The sequence below is a fragment of the Amphibalanus amphitrite genome, unplaced genomic scaffold (assembly GCF_019059575.1).
Source record: "Amphibalanus amphitrite isolate SeventyFive unplaced genomic scaffold, NRLGWU_Aamphi_draft 000337F_arrow, whole genome shotgun sequence".
NCBI classification, from domain to species: Eukaryota; Metazoa; Arthropoda; class Thecostraca; order Balanomorpha; family Balanidae; genus Amphibalanus; species Amphibalanus amphitrite.
In genome coordinates, this window is record NW_024881832.1 from 18,912 (window position 1) to 34,800 (window position 15,889).

The following is a 15,889-nucleotide window of genomic DNA, read 5'->3' on the forward strand; positions in this document are numbered from 1 at the left end:
TAGCTCTTTGCATATTTATTTGACTGCGATTGATATCATGCGTGGACGCATCGCGATGTACCCTCGAAAGTCGAAACCAAATATAATCAGCGTACAAGTATTTTCCCGATAAATACCGCTAAACGTAATAGTAAAACTATGGCGTCACTGCGAGATCCATATCAGCGCCGGGTCTCCTGAGCTGAAACATGCTCGACTGACGGTATGATATCGCATCGAACCGCGCACTATCTTAAAACACGTGCGGCTAGACCATCCTTACGACGAGTACACTTTCCCGTTAACGCTACGGCCAATCGCGACGATTCAACCAGGTCAAACGCAAATGCGTGCTTCACTCCCATTGCCGAGGAATATCACAGCCTGGTGGGCGACCCTACCAAAGACACGGTTCGCCCAATAGACTCGCTGACCACCGTCAGTCAGCGACGCGGCTCACGGACCGCCATTACTGGTCACGGGACCCACATATCACTCATACAGCGCCCTCACTGGGCCGCGCGGCTCACTTGGCGCCGGGTCTGAGGCTGTGGTAGATCTTGCTGCAGCGGAGCGCTGCCGCGGTCTCCAGCATGAAGGATGTGACGTAGCTGTCCTTCTCCGACCGGCGGCCGTCGAACACCACGACCAGGGTGAGGCAGTCGCTGATGGCCAGGAAGAAGGCCGACTGCGCGGCGCTCGGGCCCAGCCACGCGTGGCTGACGCGGCTGGAGGACAGCTCGAGCTTCGGCTCGGCGAGGGCGGCCACCACCTCGGGCCAGAGCGCCGCCTGCACGTCACTCTTCTGCGGACAGTGGGGGGTGGCGGTCAGAGCAGCGATCACTCGATGACGCGCAGACGGCTATGGCAACGCGCATTCAGTCCGGACCGAAGTGGGTCCTAACGCTGCAGGAATCGGGTTTTCAAAGTAAAGACAAAGTTGAACTTGATCCGATAAGCACTACCTGCATTATCTTCCCTCATCCAGACTTAGCGGTAAAAAGCATTCCTTTCTCATGTCAGGGGCCAGGGCGATATTCTGAGGCTTGCAATGCACAGTACACAAAATAAGCTCAGCCTCTATTTCATTATCTGTCCGCGGGAGCGTCGCTGCGGCGAGGGGAGTCTCACCGAGCAGCAGAGCACGGCCGGGTACGGTTTGGGGTGCTGTCCTGCCGGCGGCACGCGCTGCTCCGGGTGTCTGTAGCCGAGCCCGCCCCGTACCGCCTCCTCAGTGCCGTCAAACGCCAGCGCCACCAGCGCGGCGTCCATCTTGCGCTGGAAGCTCTGCAGCCTGCGGACGGGTCGTCAGGCGTCAGCTGGCCGGTCGGCGACCGATGGGTGAGGGCTGAATCCCCTCACTGAATCCTGGGCACGCACAGCGGACACCCACAGCCACAGCACCGGTCGACACCCACCTGGCAAAGTGGTCGGCGGCCGTCTTGGCGCACAGAGCCTTGAACTCTGAGCCCGAGCTCTGGGCGCTGAGCACCTCGCGGAAATAGAGTGAGAAGGTGGCGACGAGTGCGGCGCGCAGTCGCTGCAGCCACTGGATCAGCTCCGGCTCCTGGCTGGCGCGCCGGAACAGCAGGCGCCGCGTCTGGAAAACGAGGACGCGGTAGTCACACACCGGGGTGCTGCGGCGTTTGGAAAACGGGTTACCAACAAACATACGGGAAAGGTGCAGTCACTAACAGCGACACGTCCGAGTATCGCAGGCATTAAAGACGAAAATTGCTGTTAAGCGTTTTTTTTATATCTGCAGGGGCCAGGGAGAGGGTCGGACTCACCTCACGCGACTGGACGCACGCAGAGAACTTGTTCAGGTGGGTGTGCGCCTCGTTCAGACTCATTAGCGCCGGCAGAAATTGCCACGTCTCCAGCTGCTCCTGGGTCCGCAGCATCGATAGCAGCGTTCGCACCTCGTACCTGACCGCACGCACCCACATCAGTAACCAATCGTGTAAAGGCACCTGACCACGAGCTCAAACATTGGCGACTCGTACCCGGCCAGAGGTCCGAGCATCAGCGACTCGTACCTTGTCACACGTCCGGACACAAGCAACCCATCGTCCTGATGGCACGTCCGGCCAGTGACAGACTGGTTCTCACCGGACCACAGCCTTGAGGGCCGCCAGGTGCGGGTGGTCAAAGTTGGCCTCCTGGTCGCTGGCGAAGTTCTCCAGCTGTTCAGTAAGCTCCGAAACACCACGTATCTTGCCCGAACCGACCAGCCACAGCTTCTCATAGCTGACGTGCGGTTATGGAAACTAAAAGGAAACCTCAGAATGATAGCATTGCATTGTTACACAGCGAGAGAATGCGCACACCGTTTGCTTGCCCGTCCGTTTGCAGCAGGGTCCCTATGCAAACGTCATCCGGAAACGATCGCACCGTAGACAAACAATCCGAAAACGAGCATTTGAGCGCTAAACCTTATTAGTTATTACTCACAAATATAAAGTCCAATACTGACGACGGAGCGCGTGAGACAACGTTGTGCCAGACAAATCAGCAAAAAAAAACAAATACATAGAAATAGATACCCATCGAACAGCTGCAAAAGGATACAACTCGAGCAGCGTGAGTCGGCCGCGCACGAAGTGCAGCAGCTGCCGGTAGGCGCGCAGCAGGCAGAGGTCCAGTGTGCTGTCAGTCAGGCCGTCCGCCACCCGCTGGTACTCGAGCGAGAGCGCCTCGTAACACACACGCGCAGAGCTCTGTGAGCGGTCCACATGTTGTAACAGGTAGGTTTCGTGAACAGTAGGTATAGTATGAGACCAATATGACGATAACAAGTTGCAGAAATTAGCAACCAGATTGGCAAGTCAGTAATCTTATAAAAGAGTAATATACAGGTATTTAGTGAGTCTCAAAATTGCACTTAATGAGTATAAAATGAATGTACTAAGTACCAACGGCCTGAAAGAGTATAACCGACCACTGAAGTCGGTGGTACCGACCCCGCGGTGGTAAACTCCCCACCTAGCAATTAACTCAGTGTGGGACTGACTGGGCTTTGGGAGCAGCAAAGGATAGGCTATTTATTGCATTCTTGTTTATCGGACAAACACCTTTTTCAAAAAAGCAATATTTTGTGAGCAATGTCTACGTAATAAAGTAGCCCAAGCGATACAACCCACATTTAACAACAAAGCATACGTACATCTTTTCGAAGAAAACTCTTGTGTGCCAGGAACATCAAGCTCATATACGATTTTTCAGCAAGAGACAACTGTATTAGACCGTTGACCAGCACATTCCAAGATGTCACAGGACTCAGCTTTGTAGCCTCCCTTTCCCGTTCCTGAAAGGAGAATGAGAATAACTTGATGGAAACATGGTAAGGCAATGAAATCACCCAAATGTGGAGGGTGTTCAGGGAATGAATATGGATCGATGGTTGTGCAACCCTTCTGGTCAAGCCATGAACTTGACCTCACCTGGTCAACTCACCTGGTTGGGTTCCCATTATCCAATTATATGATCATATGATTTGGCCAAATGACCATATGACTTATGACCAAGGGTCAAATTTGAGGCTGACCTGAAAAGGTCAACTTACAATTCATTTGATGTGTCAGGACAAGAGGAGCATGATGTGAGCAAAATAAATGTCATACAATTATTGATGCCAGTTTCTGTAAGTTTGTATGAAATATTGGTGATGCATAATCAGTTTATTTCAATGTGTTTTGCCCTCCATGAGCCAAACATTATTTGACCTCAGATCTACTCCCAATAAATATCACAGAAAGAGCTTTGAAAGAACAATCAAATGCACTTTTGAAAATATCTAGCTCTAATCATTCACAAATTTATGCACTAATCCATTATAAAAAATGTCAAAATGAAGAAACTTTTAGTGACAATTTGAACTTTCATGACCTCCAGTGTTCTAAGTAACGGCCAGGTCGAAAAATGACCTGTACATTTATGAATGACTCAAGGGAGCTATTAATTGCTTTTTCCACATCTTTCTGGCTGTCTTAACTCTTAGTTTACAAGATTGTCAGTTCTAGCCAAATATGATCCCTGCCCTCCTCTTGGCTCTTCCCCCCCCCCCGGCCCCCCACCATGGCTAAGTTGGCTGAGACCAAGCAGAGACAGACATCAAAGTGCGGGCAACTACTTATGTGAAATAAAAAACATTCCAATTCAATATTGTTGATTATTATTCATTGATAAACAGATTATCTATAAACGAATGGTTAAGAAGACAGAGCTCAAAAGGAATAATACTTACAAGTGATTCCTTTGCTTTATCATATAAAAATCCTCCAATAAGTGTTGAAATATTATCCAAAAGATCGTGAACTTCTTGAATACTCATGCACATGGCCATTTTTGCTGTGTCCCTTCTTCAAATCAGGGCGGCTTCAAATGACCTAAATCAATATTGCATTACGCTGTTATTACGCTAATATATAGCATATCGCTATTGCCATAATAACCAGTGTATAAAAATAATAATTATTGCTGTTGTTTTCACTGAGCACGCATACAAACAGCGCTGACTTTATTATGTACCAAGGCCCTATATACCAGGTAGGGTCGTCCGGCGATTCTACCTTTTCGTGACGTCAGCTCGTGACGTCATTTGGAGTCAAGTCTCGAAGCCCCGTTCAATCCCCATGTAAATGAGCGATTTTCGAAGCACTGTAGAATGAAGTCTGCAGAAGATATATCAAACTTAAGTATCTTATCTAAAAGAGCAGACAATTTTCTGCAAGTTATCTATTACGTGTTTTTCGCTAAATCTTTTGCTTTTTTCACAAAAGCGTAAAATGTCCCCCCATATCTCCGCAGCCTCCCTGTCGCCGGCCGCCGCGCGGTCGCGTTAGTGTAGTGGTTAGCGTGCCCGCGCAGTATTCCAAAGGTCCCGAGTTCGAATCTATGCAGTGCGGAACTTTAATTGCAATTCCAAGCTGAATATACGCACATCCATAATAAATTATTATTCGTATAGCTAAACTGTCACCAAACTATCCATATAAATTGACTTCACCCAAAATAGCGGCAAGATTCTATTAAAATATAAATTCAAATATGGCGGCTTGGACTGCCGCGTGCGTTAGGCTCCGCCCATAGCTCCGCCCACATGCATGACGTCATTCGTGTTAGTGGACACGCAGAGAGATAGGGGACGACATGGGCCTGATTATGTACCTATCGCGCCATTTCTGTAAACGAAATTCTTATTTTCTTGTCAAAAATGACGTTTACAGCAATAACTAGAAACAGAAAGAAGGTTTAAAATCCAATATGAATAAAAGATAGCAATGACATGAGCAGAAAAAATATGGAGAAACTTGAAATTCATATTCTGAAGAATTACACCATTCAATGGAATATTTACCCAATTTTTATTTTTGTTGACGTCATTTAAAAAGTGTTAATGGCATTTATATTTTCGGCCTCCTTGTATCCTTGTATATGATATTGATATCAGGCCCATGTCGTCCCCTATCTCTCTGCGTGTCCACTAACACGAATGACGTCACGCATGTGGGCGGAGCTATGGGCGGAGCCTAACGCACGCGGCAGTCCAAGCCGCCATATTTGAATTTATATTTTAATAGAATCTTGCCGATATTTTGGGTGAAGTCAATTTATATGGATAGCTTGGTGACAGTTTAGCTATACGAATAATAATTTATTATGGATGTGCGTATATTCACCTTGGAATTGCAATTAAAGTTCCGCACCGCAGAGATTCGAACTCGGGACCTTTGGAATACTGCGCGGGCACGCTAACCACTACACTACCGCGACCGCGCGGCGGCCGGCGGCAGGGAGGCTGCGGAGACATGGGGGGACATTTTACGCTTTTGTGAAAAAAGCAAAAGATTTAGCGAAAAACACGTAATAGATAACTTGCAGAAAATTGTCTGCTCTTTTAGATAAGATACTTAAGTTTGATATATCTTGTGCAGACTTCATTCTACAGTGCTTCGAAAATCGCTCATTTACATGGGGATTGAACGGGGCTTCGAGACTTGACTCCAAATGACGTCACGAGCTGACGTCACGAAAAGGTAGAATCGCCGGACGACCCTACCTGGTATATAGGGCCTTGATTGATATGTTATGATACATTTGAGGTGCAGCAGTTATATTATTTCTCTTTGTTATTTATTTTAGTTACCTGTATCATTTTCATCAAGATTTTCATTAGTATCTACATCATTTTCAGGTCAGCAATAAGTTGAAATAATGTGCCCTGATAGCGAACTGAAGACTATTGCCAATTTTGTGTTGTACGTGCCAATTTAAATTCAGCCATGCCAATGCTGAATGCGGTTGTGGGTTTCACCGTTCCGTCGTTTCCATCCTTAGGGGGTCGAATCCTTCTCAACCAACGCCTCTACTCTCCGATCCGGGCTGGACGGGTAACTTAATCTCATGCGGACAGCTCCATTGGAGCACACCTGTAGTTAGGTGCAGTGAGTGCTTGCCGCTTGGGGGCTGGGGGCGGCCTGTCCAATCGCTTTGGCATGGGCTCAGCCCCAGCAATTCACTAGGGTTAGGTTCCTGCCCAGAGACCAATGTCTCTTCCTAATTCCTGTCATCCTTCCAGCTCTGAAGTGATCTTGTCAGACCGAAAGGGCTTAACCCAACAAAACAACCTAAACAAGTTTGTGGTTATGGGCTTTCAAGAATTCCATGACAAATTTTGTTTGGACAGGTCTTCGTACAGTTATTTCAACCAGAAGAGATGAAATAAACATTACATTACATAACCTGACCTGACCTGACTTAACTCAGAGTTAGGTCACCTGAACTAACACATCATAACCTTAGTTTGACTCAAAGTGCACGTTTTACATACCTATATAAACTTTAAGTATAACAAACAAAAAGTTGACCTAGATATTAAGAGAACTAACTTCCTCTTTATAACCAACTGGGTTGAAAAATGTTGCAAGCAAGCTTCTCCTCCTCTCCGACCATGGATATGTCACCTTACTATACAGTGTACAGTAGGTCTACAAAATAAGTCCTCTTCGTATGCGGGCAGGTGGCGCCCGAGTAGCGCTCAGGCGCTAACTGCCCACTGGTGACCCGCATACGGCGGGAACTTATTTTGTAGACCCACTGTACATGACATACTAACCAAGATAACTTTACTACTCATACTAACCATGCAATTTTATTGGCAGGTAGTGGACGAAGAGTCATCTGCGCTGCACGATGGGTCTGCCGTCGTACCTGTGCGCGGCAGGCGCGGTAGCCGTGGGCCTGTACCTGGTGCGACGGTGGCGGGTGCGACAGTGGGGCCGGTGCACCAGCCAGCGCGACATGACCGGCAAGGTGGTGCTGGTGACTGGCGCCAACAGCGGGCTCGGCCTCGAGAGCACGCGCCTGCTGGCTGAGCGCGGTGCCGCAGTCGTCATGGCATGCCGCGACATGAAAAAGGCAGAGGAGGCGCTGCAGAAAATTCGGAGGCACACGCAGAACGGACAGCTGGTAAGCAGCAGCAGGGGAGGGAAGGAGAATGGAATTCGAGGGTGTTAAAACTTAAAGCCTTTCCCGTGGATATTCAGTTGGTAGAGCGTTGGACTCCCGGCGGTGAAAGCGCTGGCTCGAGCCGCTCAGGCGCACGATATACGAGACTCATGACGGGGATGGTCCGAGGCTGGTGGGGACAGACCTCAGTCAGTTGGTTGAAGATCAATGGTTGAAGTCGATTGGATCGGATTGGCCGTGTCTTGACGGTGACGGGTGATAGGCACTACGTTTAACTGTGACAATTAAATTCTCCCGTTACCTGGAATTGCCCGATCACATGGTAGGGTCGCGGCCTGCGCAATAAGCTCTGCTTTGCCATGGTGCTTAGCTTGACCTCCGGCTCTATCCAATATCCAAGCTATTCAAGCTAATTGGATAGGAAGTGTTTTTTTATGCTTTTTGCGCCTATTAATGAGATATATTTGATAAATATTTTTTAATTGCAATGTAGCATGTCACAATGCAAGCTAATGCAGGCAATACGATACACTACGGTGATATCGAGTGAAAAATCAACAAACTACTGGACCGGCATGATTACATAAGTCCGCTAGCATTCGTCCACGCATTATGTAACCAATGCGAGAAAGGGCACCTGGCGAGAAAGGGCCGCACTAAGGCTGGGGGGATCCGTGCTATCGTAAGTTATATCGGACGTGGCTGCGAAACTTCTCTCGGTACGAAACTTCTCTTGATCGGAAGAAAATCGGAGGGATGAAAAAGAAAGAGCGGCAAATCGGAGCTACGTTGTACGTAAGTTGTTTCGCAGCGTTTAAATGCCAGTTTTACTACGATTTAAATGCCAAACAGATCAGCTGACCTCGTAGTACCATGTCGATAAGGTCGAATTCCCCATACGTCTATAGTGTAAAAGTGACACTTATTGCAAATAGGCTGTCAGGGACATCTCCTCCTCTGTAAATTTGGAGGGATCATGTGTCGGCATTCCCATGTTCGTTTCGGAGTCCATCTGTTCCATTTGGAGCCCGTCAGTTGGCGTCAAGAGTTGGCGCAGCGAGCGCCCCGAAGACTGCGTCTGCGCACGAGGCTTCGCGATGCAGGAGTATTTTGACGAAATCGCCCTCGCTGCAGAAGAAATAGAGGGACTTGTTGAGAAAGAGGAGGCCGCAGTGTGCCGACGACTTTAAACTGTACGCCAACGCCAAGACCAAGGCAATCAGGGGGCGCTCAGATGATCGGGAGGTTTCAATTGATCAGGGACCCACCAGGTGACCAGGGAACCCTCTGATAACCAGGGGTCCTTCCAGTAATCAGGGACTCCTTCAATAACCAGGGGCCCCTCAGTAAACGTGGGCCACTCAGGTTACTGCAAGAGACAGGAGTCCCTTATAACCAGGGACCGGCAAGGTCTCTCAGGTCCGTTTTTGACAAAGCTGTTATTGACGTCATATGCGAGCCCTTTGCCACCAGCAGAGGGCCCTTTCAAGCCTTTTTAGGGCCGTTTAACGTCTCTTGAGTTTCCTTTGAGGCTAAGGGCCTCTTCAGCAGCCGAGGGGTCTTTGAGGCCTTTTTGAGGGCCTCTTAACGTCAGCTGAGGACCGTTGGACGCCATCTGAGGACCGTTTGGTGCCTTCTGATGGCCAGTAGATGCCAACTGAGGGCTCTCTGACACCAGCTGAGGGCACGCTGACACCAACTGGGGGCCTCCTGGCACCAGCTAAGGGCGCTTTTATATTTGACACGAGCTCAGGGCCCTTTGACGCCCTTTGAGACCTTCTGAGGTCCGTTTGACGCCAGCAGAGGACCCTTTGGGGTCATATGAGGGCCCTTTGCTGCCTTCTAAGCGGCCTTTGAGGCTTTTTGAGGGCCGCTTGACGCCACCTGAGGACCGTTGCGGTTGGACTCCAGTTACGGACCGTTTGAGGCCTTCTGATGGCCATTTTGCGCCAACTGAGGGCCCTCTAACACTAGCTGGGAGCCCTCTGACACCAGATAAGGGCCCTTTAAGGCCTTCTGAAGTCCGGTTAACGCTAGCGGAGGGCCTTTTGAGGCCAAATGAGGGCCCTTTGAGACCTTATAAGGGCTCCTTGAGACTTTTGAGGGCCGTGACGGCATCTGAGGACCGTTGTACTCCAGCTGACGACCGTTTGAGGCCTTCAGATGGACTTTTGGCGCCAGCTGAGGAGGGCTCACTGACACCAGCTGGGGGCCCTCTGACACAAGCTAAGGACTCTTTAAGGCCTTCGGAGGGTCGTTTGACGCGAGCTCAGGGCCCTCTGACGCAGGTTTAGGGCCCTTTGACGCCCTTTAAGGTCTTCTGAGGTAGGTTTAACGTTGGCTGAGAGCCCTTTGAACCCATCTGAGGGCCCTTTGAGGCCATCTTGTGGCCCTTCATTTGGCCATCTGAGGGCCCTTTGACACCAGATGAGGGCCATTTGACGCTAACCGAGGGCCCTTCGAGACCATCTGAGGACCCGGTGACCCCATCTGTGGGCCCTTTGAGGTCTTTTGAGGGCCATTACAATTTCACCACAATACCCCTGGCTGCGCTACTGGGCATTTATGGACTCGTATGGGCCTGCTGGGGAACGAGATGGGCCCTCCCGGTCTTTTCAATCATTATTTCAGTTCATTTTACATGGTCTTCGGCGGTCTAAAGATTAGGGGCCCCAACTCGAATGGGGGGAGGCCCGTGTGCCCTCTCCTGTGTGCGGCCTTGCCGACACTACACCGCTTCCCCTCCCTCCGCCATAAACGCACCGCTGCACTGCTAGGCGCCGACAAATACGGACCGGCGCCGCAACCGGCTCCCCCGCGGCCTGCCTCGCGTTGACATAGCCCTTCCCGAACACCAGTGTAACCCCCACGCGGCCTAGGTATCGCCGCGCCCACCTGTCCGCGGCGCGGCCTCTGATGGCGTATCGGATCATTGATGGTGCGATACATGTTTTGGTCAGATTTTCGCAATTAACGCGAAAAATTGCCCAAAACACTTTTTAAATTTCAAAATTGAAAAAAGTGATAACAAAAATGGCGTGAAAGTGACCGTTTTCAACGTGTAAATTTAAAACGCTCTAGCGCAGCCATTTTTGAAGAAATCGACTTCAAATTTTGCACACGTGTTCATCAACCATATTTGTTTAACATATATTTCGGTTTTGTGAAAATTTTGAAAATTTCTTATATTTTTCTCTTGAGAAAGAGGTAAAGCTTCGCTACGATCGGCCTTCCGATCGACCGAGAAGATTCGTAAAGTTAGTTCGTATCTTCACCATTTGCGATACAACTTGCGTATCTACTTAGCCTACGATGTGATGGATCCCTCCAATATCTGTTCCGATTCAACTTACGTTTGATCGCAACTGCGAGGTGCCTTGCGATCACATGGATCCCCCCAGCCTAAATCTCAGAGCGCGGTGTCGCCATCTACTAAAGTATGTTTAACGCTCAGCCCAAATACCTACCGGTGAACCAGTGAGTAACCGGAGGGGTGTTCACGGGCACCGCACACCGCTGCGTGCGGTGTGTGCGGTGCGTCCAGCAGGCGTGGGGGTAGGGGATGGGTAGGCGGCTCTGACGTCACGGCTGCGTGCGGTGGACGGTCCGCTGTGCCCTGTGGCCAGTCCCGACCGGCCACAGCGATCGCTGTGTGCGGTGACGGAAGGCTGACGTAGGGACGCAGTGGGCGGAGCTTGGAGGCTGTGTGCGGTCCGACCGCACACAGGGCCCGGGTAGCCTTTGCGTTTTTACTTTCCCTTGATGTGTTACCACTGCAAGCTGTTTTGTTATTGCGGTAATTGAACTGGTGATAAAAGCACTGCGGCTGTACCAAAATTAATGGGCCGTTAGTTCTCCCATAATATGTCGATTGGTGTTTGTTGCAGATTCCGATGGAGCTGGACCTCGCCGACTTCGATTCTATCAAATCGTTCGCTCGTCACTTCAAGGAGCAGTTCAGCCGTCTGGATGTGCTGATGAATAACGCCGGCGTCGTCTATCCGGTGGAGGCGCACAAGCGCACCGCCCAAAACTACGAGATCCACTTCGGTGTCAACCACCTGGGCCACTTTATGTTGACGGGCTTGCTGTTGGATCGACTCCAGACGGGTACGTCCTCGCGCATCGTCATAGTCGCCTCAGGTCTGTACAAGAACGGCCGCTTCGACCTGGCGCACATCGCCAACGGCGACAACCTCAAACAGGAGGGCTACCTAAACCCGGCCTACGCCAACTCTAAGCTGTGCAACGTGCTGTTCGGCCGCCGGCTGGCGCGGCTGCTCGAGGGGAGCGGCGTGCACGTGTACTCGTGCTGTCCCGGGTGGGTGTACACCGGCCTGTCTCGACACTCGCGACTCTCCTGGCTGAAAATGATCCCCGCCCTGCCAATAATGTTCCTGTTCATGCGCACCGTAGGCCAGGGCGTGCAGACGCAGCTCAACTGCGCCATTTCCGAGGATCTGGAAAAGGAGTCGGGTCACATGTACGTCGACTGCAAGCGTGCCCAGTACGCCCCTGTGGCTCAGGACGAGCGCGCCATGGATAGTCTGTGGGACCTCAGTGCTCAGCTGACCGGAGTGCGGTTTCACACCACGGAGCTAGAAAGGGCACAGAGTGAAGATTAGAGACAGGGGTTAGGCCTGAAACAAAGGTTAACACCGACTGAGCCGGTGCCAGGGGCGAAACGACCACCCGCTGAGTGCAGTATTGTGACAGAGATAAAATGACTAAGCGGTCACAGTAAATAAGAGTGGTTAGGTGGAGTCATGCTATGGACTTTGAGAACTTCGTGATAAAGCCGGGCTTCCGCTAAGCCGGACTGACGAGGCGTTGCTGTTAATCGCGGAAAAAATACCGACGGGCGGTTGGTATACAACTGTACAGTGTACAGATAGTAGGTACTGAGGAGTAATTATTTTTTCTAAATATTAAGACCTCTGGAGTAACACCCAAGGTGTTGCATTCGGCGGTAAGGCTGTTTAATCTTTAGGTGAAATGAGGATGTGACAATAGCATGGCTGAAACGCGTTAGTATCCCTTGTGTAATCCTGTAGCATGCATTCATGGAGAGAACAGCCTTCAAATGGAAATGCTGCGGTAAAAAAGGATAAAATAATCGAAATTCCTGGATTGGCGATTTCTTTCAGGCACTACAGTGAGTAAGATTTTCCGCCCATTTTCGAGCTTCATGACAATTTTCGTTGGTAAGGCTAGCACCGCGGGATTCGCTTCGATATTTTTTATTTACCCATAGCGGGATGAACTAGCTGAAATATGTGTAGATTTACACTAAAGATTCTCTATCTTTGAATGATCTACGCTAGCCCATGGTTAATCCCTGGTACAGTATTCCAGTTACTTATATAGATATTTGGATTCCGCAATCTGCCCTTATGTATAAAGTATTTCAAACGGTTGAGATGTCCAATGTCCATGCATACACATCGCGTCAGGCGGCCATTATATCAGTCCGGCGTGGTGAGAGTCGTGTCAGTGAAATGTTGTGGCTACATTATCGTTGTACTTCTGCCATCCATGTGATCGAGAGTCAAGGCCGTGCTAAGCGTGTGAGACTATCAGTCCGAACAGTGACGGTGGTGGGGAGGTGTTTGGGCTCGTCTTTTGTTTGTTGATTGCATTACTCAATAGAAGCTTCGTTCTGTGTTATCAAATATAGCTCGTTCTCTGATTATTTCCTGGTATTTACACATTCCTGTCCTGCTGATTTCATCCGGGAGGCGAGCTAGCCTAGCGAGGCGGCCAGATGCCGGGCCCACCCGACTGGCTTCCCAGCGCCTGCAGATGCCCGGCCGGGACTCGGGTGATGGAAGGACGAGTCAGTTGTCAGGACCTCAAACGTATCGCAACTCATCGGAAAGTGCGCCGGGTGGCTCTCCGGATCCAGCAGCATCACCTGCCGTAGATGACGCGCGCCGCCGCCGAAACACCTCCGCTATCCGTACTCGGTAACGTGCACTCAGACTATCCTCCTGCTCCTGTATGTATGATCTCTGTCTGCTCCGCTCAAATCTTGGATCAAGCGGGCGTAGGGCGAACATTACCTCGGCATTGTGACATATGATCTGGGACGAAATGGGACATGCACAGGGCATTTGAAACACGATATGACTCAATACGCTTCGATATAACACTTGTCTACCGGATGGAATTCAGGGGCCCAGTTGAGGCGACCGAAACACACACTTTCAGGGCATTTCCAGTCCTGACCTACGCTGCCAAGTGTCCAAGTGTACCCTCATAATCGCCATGGCACTGAGAGCATGCACTTGTACTTAGCGTGCGTATATGCAGGGACGTATAAGAGCCTGCTTACACGGCCTTCTAAGCAGGCTATACATTCGAGTCCCTGTACAGTGTACGCATGAGTTGTGCACATAACACTCCAGCGTATGAGTACAGGGACGGCCATGGACAGGGCTTCCTCCGCTTCGTGGAGCGCGGTTCCCATAGCAACCGTCCAAAACAAACGGACAACAGCTGGCGTCAGCCCGTCAGCCGACGGTTGCTCAGTTTAGCGTGGTGAGGCCGTACGGACTACGGAGCCCGTTGTGGGATCATTGTCTGAGTGTTAATATCAATTTTAAGTGCGAACATCTGTGTTCATAAATTCTCGAGGCTACTTAAGATTCGTGTGCAGTGTGCACACTGCACACAGACGGGCTGTAATCACATTTTACAAGGGAGGCGGCAGTCAATCATAATGCCGGTTCCAATCAGCAAATACACCTACATGCTAGGAGTGCAAACTTTGTTCATACTTGCCGATTTGATATTCAATATCGTTGCTGACACAGTGCGTATGGAAAACGTCTTGAGACTCATCTTATTCATGTAAGTACGAAGAAGGGCCCTACTAATAAGTCTACAATTGCATGCTGTAATTTGTGTCTGTCTGTCTGTCTGTCTGTCTCTCTTCCCCTCATCTCATCGCTCTCTCCTCCATCTGTCGCCTTCTCTCCATCCCTCTTACTCACGAGTCACTGACACTGTCCGTCACTCTTGTATTCCCCCAAGAAGGCAGAGGTAGGTACTCCCTCCCCTCGCCGCCTCTCCGTTTCACGATTTCGGAGACTGCTGCATATATTTGGATTGTTACTTCCCTTTGTGCTTATATGGCCACATCGCGAGACCCCCGGTGTAGGCCGTTATCGATCGACTGATATCGACCCGGGATATCCGCAGAACTGTAGTACTCCGATACCTGTCAGCCAGTGCAGCGGAGGGTGGGACACTAATTATCACCGGCAAAAGATGAGGTGTCATTGTATCTTTCACGGGCGTCGGGCGCCACAGAGAGAGGGAAGATCATGGGAATCGGGGTGTCTTTTGGACCCGGTTTTCCAGCACAACGGTCGTGGCAGTGCATGACCTGGAGTTGAACATCCACCTCGCCAACTGCCCCTGCTCCTTTCAATCCGAGCTGTGACCGCTGGACGCTGGTGATAGCGCAAACCCATCATTCTTGTGACCAATGTTCAACTTTGTCTTGATTTCAGCATACAAGATGTGGCGCTAGTGTTCTCGCTGATCGTCGTTTTTCTCAACTTCGTCAGTACATACGTTTTTCAGGTCAGTAGCCGCGAAATGTTTTGATTTCTAAATTGTCTGTCATGCCTAAAGGAGACAAGTTACTTACCCGTATCTGTTTGAGCCGCATGGCGTTAACTTCGACTGATACGATCGCAGGCTGCCGTGAACCTCGCAAGGTACTGTTGTGTACTGTCTTATCCAATCACGAATACCTACTGAGTCCGGCGGCCGTGCACGGCAGGCGGGCCTGGTGGGCGTGCTGCTGACCAGATTCCGGGCCACGCTGGCGCTGAACGCCGCCTACCTGGCGCTGAGCGTGGGTCTGCACTCGTGGAGCCTGGACCGCCAGTGGGCCGACCCGTACCTGGTCGTCTGGACGCCCGGCCTGCTGGCCCTCTACTCAGTGCACAGGATCGGTGAGGAACGCTGACGCGAACCGCTGTCAGCGCCACTGGGCTACGACACGGGGGAACCGGGGATATTATAGTGTTGGTGGATTAGGATATTAACACGACGTGATGCGTCGTATATTTTTTCGCCTTTTTTAAATCAATAAGGCATCGTTCCGATGTAGCACATCTGAAGGTAATTATTGCACTACTTTACGATCACGATACATCAATCTCTTTAATCGAGCTGTGACATCGTCGATAACACCCCGGCCTTTGCAATAGGTATTTACTATTTACGCAATGCGTCGCTCAAGCCAGGCTGTTCAGTGCGTAAAATATTTAAAAAGCAGACGTCCTTTTGTACAGTATATGATTTGCAATAGGTATTTACGCAATGCGTCGCTCAAGCCACGCTGTTCAGTGCGTAAAATATCTAAAAAGTAGACGTCCTTTTGTACAGTATATGATTGTCTTGCCTCATCCTCATTATATGTTTC

General features: G+C 50.2%; 3 protein-coding genes across 8 annotated transcripts in view; 2 read left to right on the forward strand and 1 right to left on the reverse strand.

The window, feature by feature from the left end:
* Nucleotides 1-15,889, reverse strand: part of LOC122388849 (KICSTOR subunit 2-like) — a 21,856-nt gene continuing 5,967 nt past the window's right edge. Inside the window, exons 1-9 of one of the 4 annotated variants that reach the window (XM_043380319.1) lie at nt 4,226-4,489; nt 3,436-3,526; nt 3,146-3,286; nt 2,551-2,699; nt 2,092-2,229; nt 1,770-1,908; nt 1,398-1,579; nt 1,111-1,273; nt 1-784 (exon numbers count right to left, since the gene is read on the reverse strand). In XM_043380319.1, coding sequence (XP_043236254.1) covers nt 506-784; nt 1,111-1,273; nt 1,398-1,579; nt 1,770-1,908; nt 2,092-2,229; nt 2,551-2,699; nt 3,146-3,190 — 1,095 coding nt within the window. In that variant the 5' untranslated portion in view covers nt 3,191-3,286; nt 3,436-3,526; nt 4,226-4,489 and the 3' untranslated portion in view covers nt 1-505. Of the gene's footprint in view, nt 785-1,110; nt 1,274-1,397; nt 1,580-1,769; nt 1,909-2,018; nt 2,230-2,550; nt 2,700-3,145; nt 3,287-3,435; nt 3,527-4,225; nt 4,530-15,889 lie in introns of those variants that run through there. The other 3 variants (XM_043380320.1, XM_043380318.1, XM_043380321.1) reach the window with 3 other exon arrangements.
* LOC122388850 (retinol dehydrogenase 12-like) lies at nt 6,042-13,141 on the forward strand. Of its 3 annotated transcripts, none has more exons than XM_043380323.1 (3): nt 6,042-6,175; nt 7,143-7,449; nt 11,337-13,141. In XM_043380323.1, exons 2-3 carry the CDS (start codon nt 7,174-7,176, stop codon nt 12,072-12,074), a joined length of 1,014 nt encoding a protein of 337 aa, XP_043236258.1. In that variant the 5' UTR covers nt 6,042-6,175; nt 7,143-7,173; the 3' UTR covers nt 12,075-13,141. The 3 variants fall into 3 exon arrangements, with proteins under 3 accessions (XP_043236258.1, XP_043236259.1, XP_043236257.1); XM_043380324.1 differs by having other exon boundaries at nt 6,070-6,175; nt 7,205-7,449; XM_043380322.1 differs by having other exon boundaries at nt 6,080-6,371.
* The window catches only part of LOC122388853 (transmembrane protein 138-like), a 2,298-nt gene continuing 378 nt past the window's right edge, over nt 13,970-15,889 (forward strand). Inside the window, exons 1-3 of the mRNA XM_043380326.1 lie at nt 13,970-14,301; nt 14,967-15,039; nt 15,242-15,416. Of these exons, the coding sequence (XP_043236261.1) occupies nt 14,171-14,301; nt 14,967-15,039; nt 15,242-15,416 (379 nt within the window). The 5' untranslated portion in view covers nt 13,970-14,170. The remainder of the gene's footprint in view (nt 14,302-14,966; nt 15,040-15,241; nt 15,417-15,889) is intronic.

Coding starts and splice junctions, on each gene's coding strand:
- LOC122388850 (XM_043380323.1), top strand. CDS start 7,174: ATGGGTCTGCCGTCGTACCTGTGCGCGGCAGGCGCGGTAGCCGTGGGC. Junction 7,450..11,336: donor ACACGCAGAACGGACAGCTG/GTAAGCAGCAGC, acceptor TGTTTGTTGCAG/ATTCCGATGGAGCTGGACCT.